Consider the following 21,479-nt stretch of genomic DNA (forward strand, 5'->3'; position numbering starts at 1 on the left):
CCTCTCACACATACACACACAACCTACACATCAAGTCATTACCTCACCTTTACCTGTAGACTCAGCCATGCCCGTCTAACACCTTGGTGACACATCACTGCTGTGTCACCTGATCTCAGATTAGCGCTATTGGCTGGGTTAATCTGTTTCTCAGATAGCCAAGGCTCCAACGGCCTTAGTGGGGAGGAGGAGGGGCCTCCAATAGAGATGGAGACAGAGACCAGACAATTTTTTGTTATGGGGGATGATTCATTATGAAGGAAATTACTAATGACTCTGCTCTGCTCCTACCTTACTGCTTCTCCTGAATATTGCTTCTCCTCGTTACAGTGCTAATTCAAAGACGCTAGACAAACTTCAAAGATACCAGAGCGACAAGAGCCCAACGCCAAAACATTTTGTTAAATGTCTGTGTTTGAAGTTCTCCACATTTTTTGGGGGGACAGATGAATATTGACACTGCAGCCCAGCCATTCCCCTGCTCATCCCCCTTCCCCATTAGGCTCTGTCGTATGACTGTGACAGACTCTTCTCTGCTGTCAGTCATTGGTCAGTGTCCTGGCCAACAGTAGCTCTCTGTTCAGTTCTCCTCTGTGTCTCCTGGTCCTACAGTTGGTCACGGTCTACATGTGGTCTAACTCACCATATTCTCTCACCTCACAGACATATTTTAGCAACAACTCTCGAAGGGGTTAGACTAGGATAGTTTAGCCGTCACAAAATTAAATATAGCAGTATTTGCTGATACACTGGTCATTTTATTATTTGACCTTTATTTAACTAGGCAAGTCAGTTAAGAACAAATTCTTATTTTCAATGACGGCCTAGGAACAGTGGGATAACTGCCTGTTCAGGGGTGGAACGACAGATTTGTCAGCTCGGGGATTTGAACTTGCAACCTTCCAACGCTCTAACCACTAGGCTACCCTGCCGCCCCAATGGGGAACATACTGAAGTAATAGTTGAATAGTTTCCCCCCAAAAATGAATGCGTTTAGGAGTCTACAGGTCTGGAGATGTCTGTAATGAGGTGTTATGTTTTCCAGGGATCTTAAACTGGACAATGTGCTCCTTGATAAGGATGGACACTGTAAGCTGGCTGATTTTGGCATGTGCAAGGAGGGCATGTTTGAAGGTATGGCCACGGGCACCTTCTGTGGGACGCCTGACTACATCGCCCCAGAGGTCAGTTTACCCCCTTCATCTGCTCTAAGATTGCATTCTTTACACCAATGGGAATCATTAAGTATCGGTCTCCCATCTATCTTTCGAAGTACATTGGAGTTTACATTATTTAGGAGCCAGCCCCACTATGTCACCCCACCACTCTGAATATCCAGTACTGTTAACACTGGTCCTCTAGTCCAGTCTCCCTGGTGGTTAGCAGCTAGGTAACACACCTGTGTTGGGTTGGCCCCCTGAAACCACTTCAGTTCTGTTAGGAGAGCCCCATCTGCCTCTCACAGGCTCTGTTTGCCAACACTCTTTAAATCCCCACCACAAAATTCACCAAGAGAGGGGTCCTTGGTTACGAATTAGTGAGTTTATGAATGTGGAGTGTGCATGTGTTTGTACATAAAGCATTTAGTCTGATTTTGATGAATGGCTTCATTGCCACCCCCAACACTCAGACATTAGTGTATCCCAGTGAAGAGCAGCGAAACCCAAGGAACTGTCTTTGCTCTGGAGTTTGGTGTTACATTTAGAAAAACTCCAGTTGATGTACTTTAGAAGGTCTCTACTATGTTGTGTAATGTTGTTAAATGTCATGTGTTTTTGGTACCCAGATTCTTCAGGAGATGCTGTATGGGCCGTCTGTGGACTGGTGGGCTCTCGGGGTGCTGCTCTACGAGATGCTGTCTGGCCACGCCCCCTTCGAGGCAGAGAACGAGGACGACCTGTTTGAGTCCATCCTGAATGAGGAGATTATCTATGCATCCTGGCTGAGTGCTGATGCAGTCAATATCCTGAAAGCTGTAAGTCCATCCTAAAAAAAAATAAAAGTCCATCCTTAATGCGGAGCTCATCTATCTGTCCTAAATGACCACAGTTAGTCATGTCAATAACACTCAATGCTGTTCATGTTACAGAGGCCTTTATATTGTTTACATGAGAGAATATACAGTGGAGTCTGAAATTATTGACACACCTAAAGATTTGTATAAATAAAGTAGTTAAAAGCTTAGGATTTGATCCCATATTCCTAGCACGCAATGACTACATCAAGTTTGGGACTGGACAAAATTGTTAGGGAGCCAAGCCCAGCCAATGAGAATTTGTTTTTCCCCACAAGGGCTTTATTACAGACAGAAATACTCCTCAGTATCATCAGCTTTCCGGGTGGCTGGTCTCAGACTATCCTGTCGTTGGAGGCGGCTTATGGTAGAGAAATGAACATTAAATTCTCTGGCTACAGCTCTGGTGGATATTCCTACAGTCTGCATGCCAATTGCACGCTCCCTCAACTTGAGATGTCTGTGGCATTGTGACGTGTGACAAAACTTCACATTTTAGAGTGGCCTTTTATTGTCCCCAGCACAAGGTGCACCTGTGTAATGATCATGCCGTTTAATCAGCTTCTTGATATGCCACACCTGTCAGGTGGATGGATTGTCTTGGCAAAAGAGAAATGCTCACTGACAGGGACGTAAACAAGTTTGTGCACATAATTTGAGAGAAATAAGCTTTTTGTGCATATGGAACATTTCTGTGACCTTTTATTTCAGCTCATTAAACATGAGACCAACACTTTACATGTTGCGTTTATAGTTTTGTTCAGTATAGAATCACAAGCTTGATGTAGTCAATGTGTGCTAGGAATATGGGACCAAATACTTCACTTTAGACTACTTTATTTCTACAAATCTTTAGGGCTGTCAATAATTTTGACCCCTACCTTTTTGAAAATAGAAAATATTACTATTTCTATTTCTCTCAGCAATTGTATTAGTATGAATAAATAGAAAAAGTCCCCCTTTTTTTTGTTGCATACAATATAGCTCAGATTTGAATTATTGTACACAGTCATTATTGCTCATGTTTATCAGGAAGGTGTCAATCATTTCGGGCCCAACTCTGTCAGAGTACATTTTGTCTCTGAACCAAAGGGCAAGAAAATCGATCTATACACAGTTGTGTATTTAGAGCCTTGTGAGGAAAAAATGATAAGTCCAATTAGCCTACCACCAGCGGTTTGCATAATAGAATATCACCATTATAGACCACCATGTAGAGAGAAGCAGTAGCAACACTTCCATGCAAGCAGAACTGGCACCCATCTGTTGCCACAAGTGATCACAGGGTTAAAAAATAATATAAGCTCTCAGATAGGAGAGAACATACAGGACAGGGTTTTGGGGACGGATTTTTGGTCAGCGCATCTGGGTGGATAATAAATAATCTTGGTCCTCGTGTATGACACTAGCCTCACAGTGCTCCCTCTGTCTTACATAACTACATTAAGGCACAGTCCACTACCCCACCACTATAAATAATGCTGCCTCCTCCCCTCTGCCCCCCCCCCACACATCATGTTATGTAAAGGCTAGCTCGTGAGGCTTTCAACAGTTGAGTGGATTTAACTCGCTGCTCTATTTATACTGAAAGCTGCTCGCTCACCAGGGTTCTACTTCCTGCAAGCAACATCCCATGTGTTTGAGCCCTGAGACTGGTTATTCAAACAGAGAGAGCACACATTGTTTGGTGTTTGACAGTTGAGATGCGAAAGTGAACATTATCCCACCTCATATTTGACTGGGACATAAGAGCGGGGTAAATGTGCCTGTGTCCTATTTCTTTGCATGTCTCTTTATCTGATATAGTAGGCTTGTTGTCTGTCTGCAGAGTTTAGTTCTCAGGCCTGGCAGAGTAGATGGCACAGGCCCGGTGTAGCCAGTGGAAAATATGATAGACTCAAGTAGGACTTCCCAATTTCCATTTTGTGGTCAGTTGAGGAGGAGGGAATTACATAGTGCATTTCTCTGTCCCATCATGAACTGACCAACCAATTTCCTCTGCTCCTCTACTCTTCTCTCCTGGCCTCATCTTGTCTTCTTGTCTCTGCTTGTGTCTTCCTTTCTCTACATCAGCTCTACTTTCTCCTCTCCTCTCCTTGTGAACTGTTTTGTTATAAAAAAATGCAATGGCTCTGGGCTCTGGGGTGTTGAAGAGTGGCTTAGATTAAATCTCAGTTTAATTGTGGTCTGGTCTCAAAGCAAAGTGTATGGGTTGCGTACACAGATTTGTAGATGTGTACGCAATGCTTGTGTTTCTAGCTTCAGCAGTGCAGTAATAGCAACAACAAAGAAATACACACATAATCCATAAAAATAAAAATATCAAGTTTTATATAGGATGAGCCGTGACTAGACTACAGTATATACATATAAAGTGGGTGAAACAGTATCTAAACATTATTAAAGTGACCAGTGTTCAGTTAATCTATATACATAGGGCAGCAGTCTCTGAGGTTCAGGGCAGGGTACTGGGCAGAGACCAGCTAGTGGTGACTGTTTAACAGTTTGATGGCCTGAAGATAGAAGCTGTTTCTCAGTCTCTCGGTCCCATCTTTGATGCACCTGTACTGTCTCCGACTTCTAGATGGTAGCGGGGTGAACAGGCCGTGGCTCGGGTGGCTGAGGTCCTTGATGATTTTCTTGGCCTTCCTGTGACATTAGGTGCTACAGATGTTCTGAAGGGCAGGCAGTGTGCCACCGGTGATGCGTTGGGCTGACTGCACCACTCTCTGGAGAGCCCTGCGGTTGCGGACGGTGCAATTGCCGTACCAGCCGGTGATGCAGCCTGACAGGATGCTCTCAATGGTGCATCTGGGGAAGTTTGTGAAGGTCCTAGGGGGCAAACCAAATGTATTCAACCTCCTGAGGTTGAAGAGGCGCAGATGCATTTTCTTCACCATCCTGTCTGTGTGAATGGACCGCTTTTCAGGTTGTCGGTGATGTGCACACCGAGGAACTTGAAGCACCACTCAGCCTACAGGGAGGAGATTAGAGCCCAGGCAATCTCATCGTTGTTGGTAATCAGGCCTACCACTGTTGGGTTGTGAGCAAACTTTATGATTGAGTTGGAGACGTGCGTGGCCAAGCAGTCATGGGTGATCAGAGAGTACCGGAGGGGGCTGAGCACACACCCTTGTGGGGCCGGTGTTGAGGATCAGTGTGGCAGAGGTGTTGTTGCCTACCTTCTCCACTTGGGGTCAACCCACCAGGACCCAGTTGCATGGGGAGGAGTTCAGACCCAGAACCCTGAGCTTAGTAATGAGCTTGGAGGGCACTGATGGAGTTGAAAGCTGAGCTGTAGTCGATGAACAACATTCTTACATACAGTACCAGTCAAAAGTTTGGACACACCTGCTCAATGTCATTTTTGACATTGTAGAATAATAGTGAAGAGATCAAAACTATGAAATACCACATATGGAATCATGGAGTAACCAAAAAAGTGTTAAACACATCAAAATATATTTTATATTTGAGATTCTTCAAAGTAGCCACACTTTGCCTTGATGGCAGCTTTGCACGCTCTTGGCATTCTCTCAACCAGCTTCATGGGTAGTCACATGGAATGCATTTCAGTGAACAGGTGTGCCTTGTTAAAAGTAAATTTGTAGAATTTCTTTCCTTCTTAATGTGTTTGAGCCTATCAGTTGTGTTACAAAGTAGGGGTGGTATACAGAAGAGAGCCCTATTTGGTAAAAGACTAAGTCTGTATTATGGCAAGAACAATGGTTGGTTTGGATAAGTTCTAATCGTCACAGTGGGAACAACATCCTCTATGAACTTCCTGTCACCAAGTCAGTGTATACGTCAATACTATTCTCAGAGGCAACCTGGAACATTTCCCAGTTCGTGTGATCAAAACAATCTTGAAGCATAGATTTTGTTTGGTCAGACCAATGTTGAACGGTCCTTACCATGGTAACTTCCTATTTAAATTTCTACCTATAGGTGGGAGGAGCAGAATGTTTTGTTTATTAAATTGACCATAAAACTTACATCCAAACGTGCATATTAGTAAAATCATCGAGGATAACACACAAAGTCTAGGACTTATTTCCATTGTGGTCCTCTTGAGACAAGATGGCTAGGCAAAATCCAACAGTTGCAACACAGTATGACAGCGAGATAATAAAACATAAAAACAAAGAATAAGAACATCTATCTCATCATTGCAGTTACATCATAAGGTACATTCAAATGGGCACAGAAGACAGTTTTTTTTAACTTAAACTGTCCAGTGAGGATGTTGTTTTTATGGGCAGAAGCAACTCATTCCACTCTGAGGACCCAGTATACAAGAAAGTACCTTTCCCAGCATTACTCCTGAACCTGTATAAGTACACATTATCAACACCTGATCTGATGCTGTTATGTGCATCCCTAACATGGGGAAAGTAATCAGTTAGATATCTGGGCGCAGAACCATGAATAGTCCTGTAAACCAAACCAAGTCTAATCTGGGACACCCTAACCTCAACAGGCAACCAGTTGAGTTCCTGAAAGCAGCTCCTGCCTATGTGAGTACGTGGACTCCCCTTCAATACTGCCCTGATCAGCTAATTCTAGGCTATCTGGAGTACTAGCGTATTCAAAATGGCATTGAATGAGGGCAGTGGCTAGCACTCTCATGGAGTCCTTATTAAGCAGCTTGGACTTTCTAGCCAAAAACGTAGTCCTGGGTGGGGGAGGGATTTATCGCCCTCCAGGTTCCCTCGGAGAGTTCATCAATGAGCTTGATGCCTTGATAAGCTCCTTTCCTGAGGACGGCTCACCTCTCACAGTTCTGGGCGACTTTAACCTCCCCACGTCTACCTTTGACTCATTCCTCTCTGCCTCCTTCTTTCCACTCCTCTCCTCTTTTGACCTCACCCTCTCACCTTCCCCCTCTACTCACAAGGCAGGCAATACGCTCGACCTCATCTTTACTAGATGCTGTTCTTCCACTAACCTCACTGCAACTCCCCTCCAAGTCTCCGACCACTACCTTGTATCCTTTTCCCTCTTGCTCTCATCCAACACTTCCCACACTGCCCCTACTCGGATGGTATCGCGCCGTCCCAATCTTCGCTCTCTCTCCCCGCTACTCTCTCCTCTTCCATCCTATCATCTCTTCCCTCTGCTCAAACCTTCTCCAACCTATCTCCTGATTCTGCCTCCTCAACCCTCCTCTCCTCCCTTTCTGCATCCCTTGATTCTCTATGTCCCCTATCCTCCAGGCCGGCTCGGTCCTCCCCTCCTGCTCCGTGGCTCGACGACTCATTGCGAGCTCACAGAACAGGGCTCCGGGCAGCCGAGCGGAAATGGAGGAAAACTCGCCTCCCTGCGGACCTGGCATCCTTTCACTCCCTCCTCTCTACATTTTCCTCTTCTGTCTCTGCTGCTAAAGCCACTTTCTACCACTCTAAAGTCCAAGCATCTGCCTCTAACCCTAGGAAGCTCTTTGCCACCTTCTCCTCCCTCCTGAATCCTCCTCCCCCTCCCCCCCCCTCCTCCCTCTCTGCAGATGACTTCGTCAACCATTTTGAAAAGAAGGTCGACGACATTACATTTACATTACATTTAAGTCATTTAGCAGACGCTCTTATCCAGAGCGACTTACAAATTGGTGCATTCACCTTATGACCTCCAGTGGAACAGTAGTGCATCTAAATCTTTTCAGGGGGAGGGGGGGTGAGAGGGATTACTTTATCCTATCCTAGGTATTCCTTAAAGAGGTGGGGTTTCAGGTGTCTCCGGAAGGTGGTGATTGACTCCGCTGTCCTGGCGTCGTGAGGGAGTTTGTTCCACCATTGGGGGGCCAGAGCAGCGAACAGTTTTGACTGGGCTGAGCGGGAACTGTACTTCCTCAGTGGTAGGGAGGCGAGCAGGCCAGAGGTGGATGAACGCAGTGCCCTTGTTTGGGTGTAGGGCCTGATCAGAGCCTGGAGGTACTGAGGTGCCGTTCCCCTCACAGCTCCGTAGGCAAGCACCATGGTCTTGTAGCGGATGCGAGCTTCAACTGGAAGCCAGTGGAGGGAGCGGAGGAGCGGGGTGACGTGAGAGAACTTGGGAAGGTTGAACACCAGACGGGCTGCGGCGTTCTGGATGAGTTGTAGGGGTTTAATGGCACAGGCAGGGAGCCCAGCCAACAGCGAGTTGCAGTAATCCAGACGGGAGATGACAAGTGCCTGGATTAGGACCTGCGCCGCTTCCTGTGTGAGGCAGGGTCGTACTCTGCGGATGTTGTAGAGCATGAACCTACAGGAACGGGCCACCGCTCCTGTGGCCCGTTCCGATCCTCGTTTGCTAAGTCAAACGACACCGCTGGTTCTGCTCACACTGCCCTACCCTGTGCTCTGACCTCTTTCTCCCCTCTCTCTCCAGATGAAATCTCGCGTCTTGTGACGGCCGGCCGCCCAACAACCTGCCCGCTTGACCCTATTCCCTCCTCTCTTCTCCAGACCATTTCCGGAGACTTTCTCCCTTACCTCACCTCGCTCATCAACTCATCCCTGACCGCTGGCTACGTCCCTTCTGTCTTCAAGAGAGCGAGAGTTGCACCCCTTCTGAAAAAACCTACACTCGATCCCTCCGATGTCAACAACTACAGACCAGTATCCCTTCTTTCTTTTCTCTCCAAAACTCTTGAACGTGCCGTCCTTGGCCAGCTCTCCCGCTATCTCTCTCAGAATGACCTTCTTGATCCAAATCAGTCAGGTTTCAAGACTAGTCATTCAACTGAGACTGCTCTTCTCTGTATCACGGAGGCCCTCCGCACTGCTAAAGCTAACTCTCTCTCCTCTGCTCTCATCCTTCTAGACCTATCGGCTGCCTTCGATACTGTGAACCATCAGATCCTCCTCTCCACCCTCTCCGAGTTGGGCATCTCCGGCGCGGCCCACGCTTGGATTGCGTCCTACCTGACAGGTCGCTCCTACCAGGTGGCGTGGCGAGAATCTGTCTCCTCACCACGCGCTCTCACCACTGGCGTCCCCAGGGCTCTGTTCTAGGCCCTCTCCTATTCTCGCTATACACCAAGTCACTTGGCTCTGTCATAACCTCACATGGTCTCTCCTATCATTGCTATGCAGACGACACACAATTAATCTTCTCCTTTCCCCTTCTGATGACCAGGTGGCGAATCGCATCTCTGCATGTCTGGCAGACATATCAGTGTGGATGACGGATCACCACCTCAAGCTGAACCTCGGCAAGACGGAGCTGCTCTTCCTCCCGGGGAAGGACTGCCCGTTCCATGATCTCGCCATCACGGTTGACAACTCCATTGTGTCCTCCTCCCAGAGCGCTAAGAACCTTGGCGTGATCCTGGACAACACCCTGTCGTTCTCAACTAACATCAAGGCGGTGGCCCGTTCTTGTAGGTTCATGCTCTACAACATCCGCAGAGTAAGACCCTGCCTCACACAGGAAGCGGCGCAGGTCCTAATCCAGGCACTTGTCATCTCCCGTCTGGATTACTGCAACTCGCTGTTGGCTGGGCTCCCTGCCTACAACTCATCCAGAACGCCGCAGCCCGTCTGGTGTTCAACCTTCCCAAGTTCTCTCACGTCACCCCGCTCCTCCGCTCTCTCCACTGGCTTCCAGTTGAAGCTCGCATCCGCTACAAGACCATGGTGCTTGCCTACGGAGCTGTGAGGGGAACGGCACCTCAGTACCTCCAGGCTCTGATCAGGCCCTACACCCAAACAAGGGCACTGCGTTCATCCACCTCTGGCCTGCTCGCCTCCCTACCACTGAGGAAGTACAGTTCCCGCGCAGCCCAGTCAAAACTGTTCGCTGCTCTGGCCCCCCAATGGTGGAACAAACTCCCTCACGACGCCAGGACAGCGGAGTCAATCACCACCTTCCGGAGACACCTGAAACCCCACCTCTTTCAGGAATACCTAGGATAGGATAAAGTAATCCTTCTCACCCCCCTTAAAAGATTTAGATGCACTATTGTAAAGTGGCTGTTCCACTGGATGTCTTAAGGTGAATGCACCAATTTGTAAGTCGCTCTGGATAAGAGCGTCTGCTAAATGACTTAAATGTAAATGTAAATTTGTAGCCGTCACGGAAGGGAGAGTATTAATGTTCTGTTAACTGTGTTTGGGTCTGGTGTGGCAAGATCTATTAATCTTGGGGTGGACTGGAGGTGAATCTGGTCCCATTTCTCATTAGTTTTGGCTGATTGGGAATGTCACTGCTAGCCCCCTAGACTCCTCAGCCAACACAGCGGTCCAATACATTAATTTGTTCCTCTGGAATCACTCCTCAAGGAAATGTGAGAGACTGTGTTTAATTTAGTTTTGTTGTGTTTTCTTTGACTCTTCCCCTTGGCTGCTCAAACCCACCAATGTCAGATGTTGTTGAGAAAAATGTAAGGTCCACATACAGTATTTAGTCCAGGAAATGGTTGCTTTGTTTTGTTGACACAGTTCAGATAAATAGAATTTACAAAACACATCTGTGTCTCTCCAGACGCCAAGCTGAGCCGGAAAGGAGGTGATACTGGGCCTCGGGGTGTGTGTTTCTGCAAGTGTGTCAGGGGGGTGGATGGGATGGCATTCAAGGTCGAACCAAAGCTGATGCTAATCTCTACAGTCATATTATAAGCCACATTCAAATTATTTACTTCATTAACACACTTTATTTTACTTTTATTCACTTCTCATATGCAATTATATTTCTGTTCTCTCCACAGTTCCTGACTAAGAACCCAGCCCGGCGTCTAGGCTGCATGGCGGAAGAGGGCGGGGAGAATGCTGTGACTAGCCACGCCTTCTTCATTGGAATCGACTGGGACAAGCTGAACCGCAGGGAGCTGGAGCCGCCTTTCAAACCCCGCATCGTGAGGCGTGCACACACACACCTGACACACAATTGATGTCATTACAAACTGTTTACAGTAGATATTACGGGAGAGTTGTAATACCTTCCTATCTTACCATTTATAATACACACCCAGTTTTACTCTCTTATCATTGAATTACAGTATGGTAGGTAGTGGCCTGGGTTATGAAAGACATGCAAGGTGGTATCTTTTGGCAGTTACCCAAAAGTATTTCCAGGACATCTCCCTGATATTTTGTTATTGTGCCTCCTTTCCTGTCTAACCAATACTTCACTTTCAGAAAACTGCAGAGGACGTGAACAATTTTGACCCAGACTTCACCCAGGAGGAACCCACCCTGACGCCGATTGAGGACCTCCTTCCCTATGTCAACCAAGACGAGTTTCACAACTTCTCCTTCACTGCTCCTGAGCTGCTGGACAATTAAGGGGCCCTGTGTGACACCCCAGCACCCCCAGACTTCTGTCATACCTCCCCCTTTCACTGTTGACCCCTTTTTCTCTGGCCCTACTGACTTCTACTTCTGCCCAATGGGGAGGCAGTTTGAGTGGAAGAGGCTGACTTCCAGATACATGAGGACTCATATGGACTCTTACTGTAGCACTGAAAAACATCTCCAGCTTCTGACATTCTCAATTAAATTCTTGCAGCAGGATTGTTGCGTAATTGCGTCTTGGCACTGTGGGATATGACATCACTGTCTCGTCACTGTGAGACATGACTGACTGGTTCTGTGTTGAGACAGAGAGAGGTTGCTCAATGAGGCCAGATTTTAATCAGAGATTCTCTATTTTTCCATGCTCGTTCCTGTCACCTTTGGAAAACATGGGACAGTTCTGACTTGTAATCTTGCTCAAAGTGTTTTACTGATCTGTCAGACTAGTTGACTGAAATGCAAAGCAATGTTAATGGCAATTTGTCTGATACAGAAATATTAATTTCCCTACAGTTACTTCAAGATAAATACAAGCATTTTTTAAACGAATGAGAATTGTGTGTCTACTTCTTGTTCAATGCTGTGACCATTGGTGATTTTAGCATGTAAATCCTGGTGGGCAAAAAAATCATTTTTTTATGCATGCCAGCAAAACCACTACACAACACTAAACAATACATCCATTGCACTATAACGGTGACGAACGGTGCCCACAAACTCTTAGGCCTACATAAAGCTGTCCCAACAGCAGAGCTGAACTTTTCAGCACCATGGAGTGAATCCTTACCACTGCTACACCTGACTATCAACAGAGCCTTGTCTAGCAGTGAAACAGTTCATTCAGACTCATTTACTGCTTTAAAAAAAACATAGCTGATATGTCTGACTTGCTTAAACAAATGCGGTTTCTACTAACATTTGAGATCTACAAACTATGGCATAAGGGAACGATGAGCGGATAAGAGGCAATCCGTTATTTCAATGAAGACATTAATTAGCTAGCTAGGACGGGCGTAGTCAATATAACTTTGTTCAGCACTTTAGAAATGTACAGTGACAGAATTCAGAACATGGGCCGTTCTTAAAGTATTTTCCCTGTACACATTTACATTTTACATTCAAGTCATTTAGCAGACGCTCTTATCCAGAGCGACTTACAAATTGGTGCGTTCACCTTATGACATCCAGTGGAACTGCCACTTTACAATAGTGCATCTAAATCTTTTACGGGGGGTGAGAAGGATTACTTTATCCTATCCTAGGTATTCCTTAAAGAGGTGGGGTTTCAGGTGTCTCCGGAAGGTGGTGATTGACTCCGCTGTCCTGGCGTCGTGAGGGAGTTTGTTCCACCATTGGGGGGCCAGAGCAGCGAACAGTTTTGACTGGGCTGAGCGGGAACTGTACTTCCTCAGTGGTAGGGAGGCGAGCAGGCCAGAGGTGGATGAACGCAGTGCCCTTGTTTGGGTGTAGGGCCTGATCAGAGCCTGGAGGTACTGAGGTGCCGTTCCCCTCACAGCTCCGTAGGCAAGCACCATGGTCTTGTAGCGGATGCGAGCTTCAACTGGAAGCCAGTTGAGAGAGCGGAGGAGCGGGTGACGTGAGAGAACTTGGGAAGGTTGAACACCAGACGGGCTGCGGCGTTCTGGATGAGCTGTAGGGGTTTAATGGCACAGGCAGGGAGCCCAGCCAACAGCGAGTTGCAGTAATCCAGACGGGAGATGACAAGTGCCTGGATTAGGACCTGCGCCGCTTCCTGTGTGAGGCAGGGTCGTACTCTGCGGATGTTGTAGAGCATGAACCTACAGGAACGGGCCACCGCCTTGATGTTAGTTGAGAACGACAGGGTGTTGTCCAGGATCACGCCAAGGTTCTTAGCGCTCTGGGAGGAGGACACAATGGAGTTGTCAACCGTGATGGCGAGATCATGGAACGGGCAGTCCTTCCCCGGGAGGAAGAGCAGCTCCGTCTTGCCGAGGTTCAGCTTGAGGTGATGATCCGTCATCCACACTGATATGTCTGCCAGACATGCAGAGATGCGATTCACCACCTGGTCGTCAGAAGGGGGAAAGGAGAAGATTAATTGTGTGTCGTCTGCATAGCAATGATAGGAGAGACCATGTGAGGTTATGACAGAGCCAAGTGACTTGGTGTATAGCGAGAATAGGAGAGGGCCTAGAACAGAGCCCTGGGGGACACCAGTGGTGAGAGCACGTGGTGAGGAGACAGATTCTCGCCACGCCACCTGGTAGGAGCGACCTGTCAGGTAGGACGCAATCCAAGCGTGGGCCGCGCCGGAGATGCCCAACTCGGAGAGGGTGGAGAGGAGGATCTGATGGTTCACAGTATCGAAGGCAGCCGATAGGTCTAGAAGGATGAGAGCAGAGGAGAGAGAGTTAGCTTTAGCAGTGCGGAGCGCCTCCGTGATACAGAGAAGAGCAGTCTCAGTTGAATGACTAGTCTTGAAACCTGACTGATTTGGATCAAGAAGGTCATTCTGAGAGAGATAGCGGGAGAGCTGGCCAAGGACGGCACGTTCAAGAGTTTTGGAGAGAAAAGAAAGAAGGGATACTGGTCTGTAGTTGTTGACATCGGAGGGATCGAGTGTAGGTTTTTTCAGAAGGGGTGCAACTCTCGCTCTCTTGAAGACTGAGTCAGAACACCAAGTCAGAACCGTAGGATAAATATAGACTGACAATGAAAGCTCTTACAATATTCGATGATTACAGTTCTCTAAAACAGGCTATATCTCCCTGGCATATTACATCATTTATGCAGCAGCATACAAGACATTTTTGGACTCACGTTGTTGTGCTGTGCTCACTTGAACAGGAAGGTGGCGCGGCGGTCTTTCTTGTGGGCTCGAGAAAGAGGACCGAGATCCCAACTTTAAATTCCGAGTCTAAATTATTTTCTGTATTTTCCCAGTCAGAGGGGGAAAAAAATTGAGTTCCTTACCAATTGGATTTCACATAATTGGGGAAAAAAGGGGTTCAAACATTTTAAAGGATAAACATTCACATATAACGTCATGGGCCAGAAGTTACAATCTTGTCTCATCGCTGCAACTCCCCTACGAAAGCCAAGCCGCACCAATGTGTCGGAGGAAACACCGTCGAACTGAGGACCGAAGTCATCGGGCAGGTGCCCGGCCCGCCACAAGTAGTTGCTAGAGCACAATGAGGCAAGGAAATTCTGGCTGGCCAAACCCTCCCCTAACCCGGACAACACTGAGCCAATTGTGCGCCATCCAATGGGTCTCCAGGTCACAGCTGGGGATAGAACCCAAGGCTGCAGTCGCTCCTCAGCACTCATTGTTGAATTTGAGTAATGTTTATGGCCGATGAGCACCGATATGTTTTATCTATAATTTATTTTAATGTGGCAAGGATGAAAAGGATTTGCTAGTAGATTGTCGACTTGATTTATGATGATGACTGCTTGTCTGGCTGGCTAGCTAAGATTTTGAAAGTATGATGTTGATCAGTCCAATCAAAGCTACTGTAGATATGTGGCCAATGACTTTGAGCCTTCTTGGATGGGCACTTCTAATGCAAGTCTATGGCAGCACCCAAGGGGCTTCAGTATTCGAGCTCTGCCTCCCGGGTGGCGCAGTGGGTAACGGCGCTGTAGTGCAGCGGCAGCTGTGCCACCAGAGACTCTGGGTTCGCGCCCAGGCTCTGTCGTAACCAGCCGCGACCGGGAGGTCCGTGGGGCGACGCACAATTGGCCTAGCGTCGTCCGGGTTAGGGAGGGTTTGGCCGGTAGGGATATCCTTGTCTCATCGCGCACCAGCGACTCCTGTGGCGGGCCGGGCGCAGTGCGCGCTAGCCAAGGTTGCCAGGTGAACAGTGTTTCCTCTGACACATTGGTGCGGCTGGCTTCCGGGTTGGATGCGCGCTGTGTTAAGAAGCAGGGCGGCTTGGTTGGGTTGTGTATTGGAGGACGCATGACTTTCAACCTTTGTCTCTCCCGAGCCTGTACGGGAGTTGTAGCGATGAGACAAGATAGTAGCTACTAAAATAATTGGATACCACGAAATTGGGCTGGCTGTCCCAGCACCACAGAAAGTACTGAGCTAGGCTGCCTTACTCAAGAAAGCAAAAAAGAGACCATGTCTGCATGCAGCTTTATTAACTATTTTCTTTTAAACATAGTTTGCAAACTGATATGTGACAGAATATTAAAGCCAGAATAACATGCAAGAGAGGCACAAAAAATGAAATGGGCTAAACAGGTGGGGCTCAAGACAGGTTGGGCTGAATGACGTGTCGCTACTGGCTGTGACCATTAGTCAAGTTAACTGACTGACTCCAGCACATAGACGATAGCAGGGAAAATGGTAATGTCACCAGAACGGCTGATCTGCTCTATAAAATACTGGAATGACTGCCGAGGGGTCCATGTGAAAAAGTTTCTCTGTCCTTCCCGGAAAACACAAACACACACACACACAGCATACAGTATGTTTTACGATACTTGTGTGGACCTAAATAACATCCTATTTTACCTAACCCTTAACTTAACCCTAACTCCTAAACCTAACCCTTAAACCTATTGTCTTGTATTGTCATGTTATGTCTTGTTCCTGTTCCTTCTCTTCACTTTGTTTCCCCCTGCTGGTCGTATTAGGTTACCTTCTCTTCCTTTCCTTCCCCCAGCTGTTCCTCATCTCCTCTAACTACCTCGTTTACCCTCTCCCACCTGTTCCCTTTTTTCCCTCTGATTAGGTCTCTATTTCTCTCTCTGTTTCTGCTTCTGTCTTTGTCAGATTCTCGTTTGCTTCACCCTTGTCCTGTCCTGTCGTAATCTGCCTCTTCATCAGATGCTACGTGTGATCAGGTACCTCTGTCCTCTACAACCCGCGCCTACCCGGAGAGACCAGCAGTCTGTCGCCGCTAACCCTGCTATTCTCCTCTGCTGCTAGAAGGGGACTCTCCTGTTAAGATCAGAGGACTTTATGATTTATTTGTCGCCCTCTCTGCGGGTTGTCTATGTTGTCAATCGATACATCTGAAGAGGATCTATGTCTTCCCTGTGTTTTGACATTAAAAGACTCTGTTTCTGTTAAAGCGCTTTTGGGTCCTCACTCACCGGCATAACACCTATCCCCAATTCTAACCCTAATTGCAACCATAAACCTAACCTCTAAGCTTAAAATAGCCTTTGTCCTCATGAGGACGAGGGAGAATTGTCCTTGTTTTACTATCCTTGTGGGGACTTTGGGGGATTTCCCGTACCCACGAGGATAGTAATTCAAACACAATGGAGATAAATGTCAGTCATTTTCACCTTTCATATCAGACACAGGGATGTGGTCTGAGAAGAGGGAAAGGGGTCTCACAGCTCTTGTTTTGTCCCTGTTTTTTAGGAATAAATCTCATCCTGTGCTCTGTCAAATTAAATCCAATTTTATTTGTCACAGGCTTCGTTAGCAACAGGTGTAGACTAACAGTGAAATGCTTACAATGCAGAGAGAAAAAAAAAATAGAATAATAATAACACAAATAAATACACAATGAGTAACGATAACTTGGCTATAAACACGGGTTACCAGTACTGAGTCAAATCAAAATCAAATCAAATTGATTTATAAAGCCCTTCTTACATCAGCTGATATCTCAAAGTGCTGTACAGAAACCCAGCCTAAAACCCCAAACAGCAAGCAATGCAGGTGTAGAAGCACGGTGGCTAGGAAAAACTCCCTAGAAAGGCGAGAACCTAGGAAGAAACCTAGAGAGGAGCCAGGCTATGAGGGGTGGCCAGTCCTCTTCTGGCTGTGCCGGGTGGAGATTATAACAGAACATGGCTGAGATGTTCAAATGTTCATAGATGACCAGCAGGGTCAAATAATAATAATCACAGTGGTTGTCGAGGGTGCAACAGGTCAGCACCTCAGGTGTAAATGTCAGTTGGCTTTTCATAGCCGATCATTGAGTATATCTACCTCTCCTGCTGTCTCTAGAGAGTTGAAAACAGCAGGTCTGGGACATGTCCGGTGAACAGTTCAGGGTTCCATAGCCGCAGGCAGAACAGTTGAAACTGGAGCAGCAGCACGGCCAGGTGGACTGGGGACAGCAAGGAGTCATCAGGCCAGGTAGTCCTGAGGCATGGTCCTAGGGCTCAGGCCCTCCGAGAGAGAAAGAAAGAAAGAATTACAGAGAGCATACTTAAATTCACACAGGACACCGGATAAGACAGGAGAAATACTCCAGATATAATAGACTGACCCTAGCACCCCGACACAAACTACTGCAGCATAAATACTGGAGGCTGAGACAGGAGGGGTCGGGAGACACTGTGGTCCCGTCCAACGATACCCCGGACAGGGCCAAACAGGCAGGATCTAACCCCACCCACTTTGCAGAAGCACAGCTCCCACACCACTAGAGGGATATCTTCAACCACCAACTTACCATCCTGAGACAAGGCCGAGTATAGCCCACAAAGATCTCCGCCATGGCACAATCCAAGGGGGGGCACCAACCCAGACAGGAAGATCACGTCAGTGACTCAAACCACTCAAGTGACGCACCCCTCCTAGGGAAGGCATGGAAGAGCACCAGTAAGCCAGTGACTCAGCCCCTTTAATAGGGTTAGAGGCAGAGAATCCCAGTGGAGAGGGGAACCGGCCAGGCAGAGACAGCAAGGGCGGTTCTTTGCTCCAGTGCCATTCCGTTCACCTTCACACTCCTGGGCAAGACTACACTCAATCATAGGACCTACTGAAGAGATAAGTCTTCAATAAAGACTTCAAAGTTGAAACCAATTTGATTGATTTGATTTGATTTGAAAGTTGAAACCTGAGTCTGCGTCTCTCACATGGGTAGGCAGACCATTCCATAAAATGGAGCTCTATAGGAGAAAGTCCTGCCTCCAGCTGTTTGCTGAGTAATTCTAGGGACAGTTAGGAGGCCTGCGTCTTGTGACCGTAGCATACCTGTATGTAAGGGTTTTCGTCCTCCTCTTCTGACGAGGAGTAGCAAGGATCGGACCAAAATGCAACGTGGTATGTATCCATAATGATTTAATGATTTAATGAATACAAAATACAAAAGAACAAGAGAATCCAAAATGAAAACCGAAACAGTTCCGAATGGTGCAAACACTGAAATGGAAAAATAAACACCCACAACTAAAAAGTGAAACCAGGCTACCTAAGTTTGATTCTCAATCAGGGACAACGATTGATAGCTGCCTCTGATTGAGAACCATACTAGGCCGAACACAGAAATCCCAAATTATAGAAAAACGAACATAGACAACCCACCCAACTCACACCCTGACCATACTAAAACAAAGATATAATAACAGAACTAAGGTCAGAACGTAACAGTGTAGGTATATACGGCAGGACCAAATCGGAACCATAGGTAAGAGCAAGCCCATGTAATGCTTTGTAGGTTAGCAGTAAAACCTTGAAATCAGCCCTTGCCTTAACAGGAAGCCAGTGTGGAGAGGCTAGCACTGGAGTAATATGATCGTTTTATTTGGTTCTAGTCAAGATTCTAGCAGCCATGTTTAGCACTAACTGAAGTTTATTTAGTGCTTTATCCGAGTAGCCGGAAAGTAGAGCATTGCAGTAGTCTAACCTAGAAGTGACAAAAGCATTGATACATTTTTCTGCATCATTTTTGGATAGAACGTTTCTGATTTTTGCAATGTTACGTAGATGGAAAAAAGCTGTCCTTGAAAGTCTTGATATGTTCGTCAAAAGAGAGATCAGGGTCCAGAGTAACGCCGAGGTCCTTCACAGTTCTGTTTGAGATGAATGTACAACCATCAAGATTAATTGTCAGATTCAACAGAAGATCTCTTTGTTTCTTGGGACCTAGAACACACATCTCTGTTTTGTCCGAGTTTAAAAGTAGAACATTTGCAGCCATCCACTTCCTCATGTCTGAAACACAGGCTTCCAGCGAGGACAATTTTGGGGCTTCACCATGTTTCATCGAAATGTACAGCTGTGTGTCATCTGCATAGCAGTGAAAGTTAACATTATGTTTCTGATTGACATCACCAAGAGGTCAAATATATAGTGAAAACAATAGTGGTCCTAAAACGGAACACCGAAATTTACAGTTGATTTGTCAGAGGACAAACCATCCTCAGAGACAAACGGATATCTTTCCGACAGATAATTTCTAAACCAGGCCAGAACTTGTCGATGTAGACCAATTTGGGTTTCCAATCTCTGCAAAAGAATGTGGTGATCGATGGTATCAAAAGCAGCACTAAGGTCTAGGAGCACGAGGACAGATGTAGAGCCTCGGTCTGACGCCATTAAATGGTCATTTACCACCTTCACAAGTGCAGTCTCAGTGCTATGATGGGGTCTAAAACCAGACTGAAGCATTTCGTATACATTGTTTGTCTTCAGGAAGGCAGTGAGTTGCTGCGCAACAGCTTTTTCTAAAAACTTTTCAAGAGAGGCTTTATTACTGCCACTTTTAGTGAGTTTGGTACACATCCGGTGGATAGAGAGCCGTTTATTATGTTCAACATAGGAGGGCCAAGCACAGGAAGCAGCTCTTTCAGTAGTTTAGTTGGAATAGGGTATGCAGCTTGACTGTTTAGAGGCCATGATTATTTTCATCATTGTGTCAAGAGATATAGTGCTAAAACACTTGAGTGTCTCCCTTGATCCTAGGTCCTGGCAGAGTTGTGCAGACTCAGGACAAGTGAGGGATCTAACATTAAGTAGCCCTATTTTGAGATGTAAGGTATCACAATCTCTTTCAATAATGGCAGGAATGGAGGAGGTCTTTATTCCAGTGAGATTACTAAGGCGAACACCGCCATGTTTAGTTTTGCCCAACCTAGGTCGAGGCACAGACACGGTCTCAGTGGGGATAGCTGAGCTGACTACACTGACTGTGCTAGTGGCAGACTCCACTAAGCTGTCAGGCTGGCTAACATTCTGCTGCCTGGCCTGCACCCTATCTCATTGTGGAGCTAGGGGAGTTAGAGCCCTGTCTATGTTCGTAGATAAGATGAGAGCACCGCTCCAGCTAGGATGGAGTCCGTCACTCCTCAACATGCCAAGCTTGGTCCTGTTTGTGCGTGAGTCCCAGAAAGCGGGCCAATTATCTACAAATTCTATCTTTTGGGAGGGGCAGAAAACAGTTTTCAACCAGCAATTGAGTTGTGAGTCTCTGCTGTAGAGCTCAACACTCCCCCTAACTGGGAGGAGGCCAGAGACAATTACTCGATGCCGACACATCTTTCTAGCTGATTTACACACTGAAGCTATGTTGCGCTTGGTGACCTCTGACTGTTTCATCCGTAATTTAAATAGATTTTTATTTGGATTTCATGTAATGGACATACACAGAATAGTCCAAATTGGTGAAGTGAAATTAAAAAAATAATTGTTTAAATTTTATTTGATTAAAAACGAAAAGTGGTACATGCATATGTATTCACCCCTTTTGATTTGAAGCCACTAAACAAGATCTAGTGCAACCAATTACCTTCAGAAGTCACATAATTAGTTAAATGAAGTCCACCTGTGTGCAATCTAAGTGTCACATGATCTGTCACATGATCTCAGTATATATACATCTATTCTGAAAGGCCCCAGAGTCTAAGCAAGGGGCACCACCAAGCAAGCGGCACCATGAGGACCAAGGAGCTCCCAAAACAGGTCAGGGACAAGGTTGTGGAGAAGTACAGATCAGATCAGATCAGGGTTGGGTTTTCAAAAAAAATCGGAAACTTTGAACATCCCACGGAGCACCATTAAATCCATTATTTAAAAAAATGAAAGAGTATGGCACCACAACAAACCTGCCAAGAGAGGGACGCCCACCAAAACGCACAGACCAGGCAAGGAGGGCATTAATCAGAGAGGCAACAAAGAGACCAAAGATAACGCTGAAGGAGCGGCAAAGCTCCACAGCAGAGATTGGAGTATTTGTCCATAGGACCACTTTAAGCCGTACACTCCACAGAGCTGGGCTTTATGGCCAGAAAAAAAGCCATTGCTTAAAGAAAAAAATAAGCAAACACGTTTGGTGTTTGCCAAAAGGCATGTAGTAGACTCCCCAAACATATGGAAGAAGGTACTCTGGTCAGATGAGACTAAAATGTAGCTTTTTGGTCATCAAGAAAAATGCTATGTCTGGCATAAACCCAACACCTCTCATTAGCCTGAGAGCACCATCCCCACAGTGAAGCATGGTGGCGGCAGCATCATG

The 21,479-nt window shown here is 46.6% G+C and overlaps 1 protein-coding gene across 1 annotated transcript in view; it reads left to right on the plus strand.

The window, feature by feature from the left end:
- Positions 1-11,832, plus strand: part of prkcha (protein kinase C, eta, a) — a 60,759-nt gene extending 48,927 nt beyond the window's left edge. Inside the window, exons 12-15 of the mRNA XM_029675521.2 lie at positions 1,046-1,184; positions 1,787-1,975; positions 10,698-10,844; positions 11,128-11,832. Of these exons, the coding sequence (XP_029531381.1) occupies positions 1,046-1,184; positions 1,787-1,975; positions 10,698-10,844; positions 11,128-11,274 (622 nt within the window). The 3' untranslated portion in view covers positions 11,275-11,832. The remainder of the gene's footprint in view (positions 1-1,045; positions 1,185-1,786; positions 1,976-10,697; positions 10,845-11,127) is intronic.
- The last annotated feature ends 9,647 nt before the right edge of the window (positions 11,833-21,479 follow it).

Source organism: Oncorhynchus nerka, linkage group LG12 (assembly GCF_034236695.1).
Source record: "Oncorhynchus nerka isolate Pitt River linkage group LG12, Oner_Uvic_2.0, whole genome shotgun sequence".
Lineage (NCBI taxonomy): Eukaryota > Metazoa > Chordata > Actinopteri > Salmoniformes > Salmonidae > Oncorhynchus > Oncorhynchus nerka.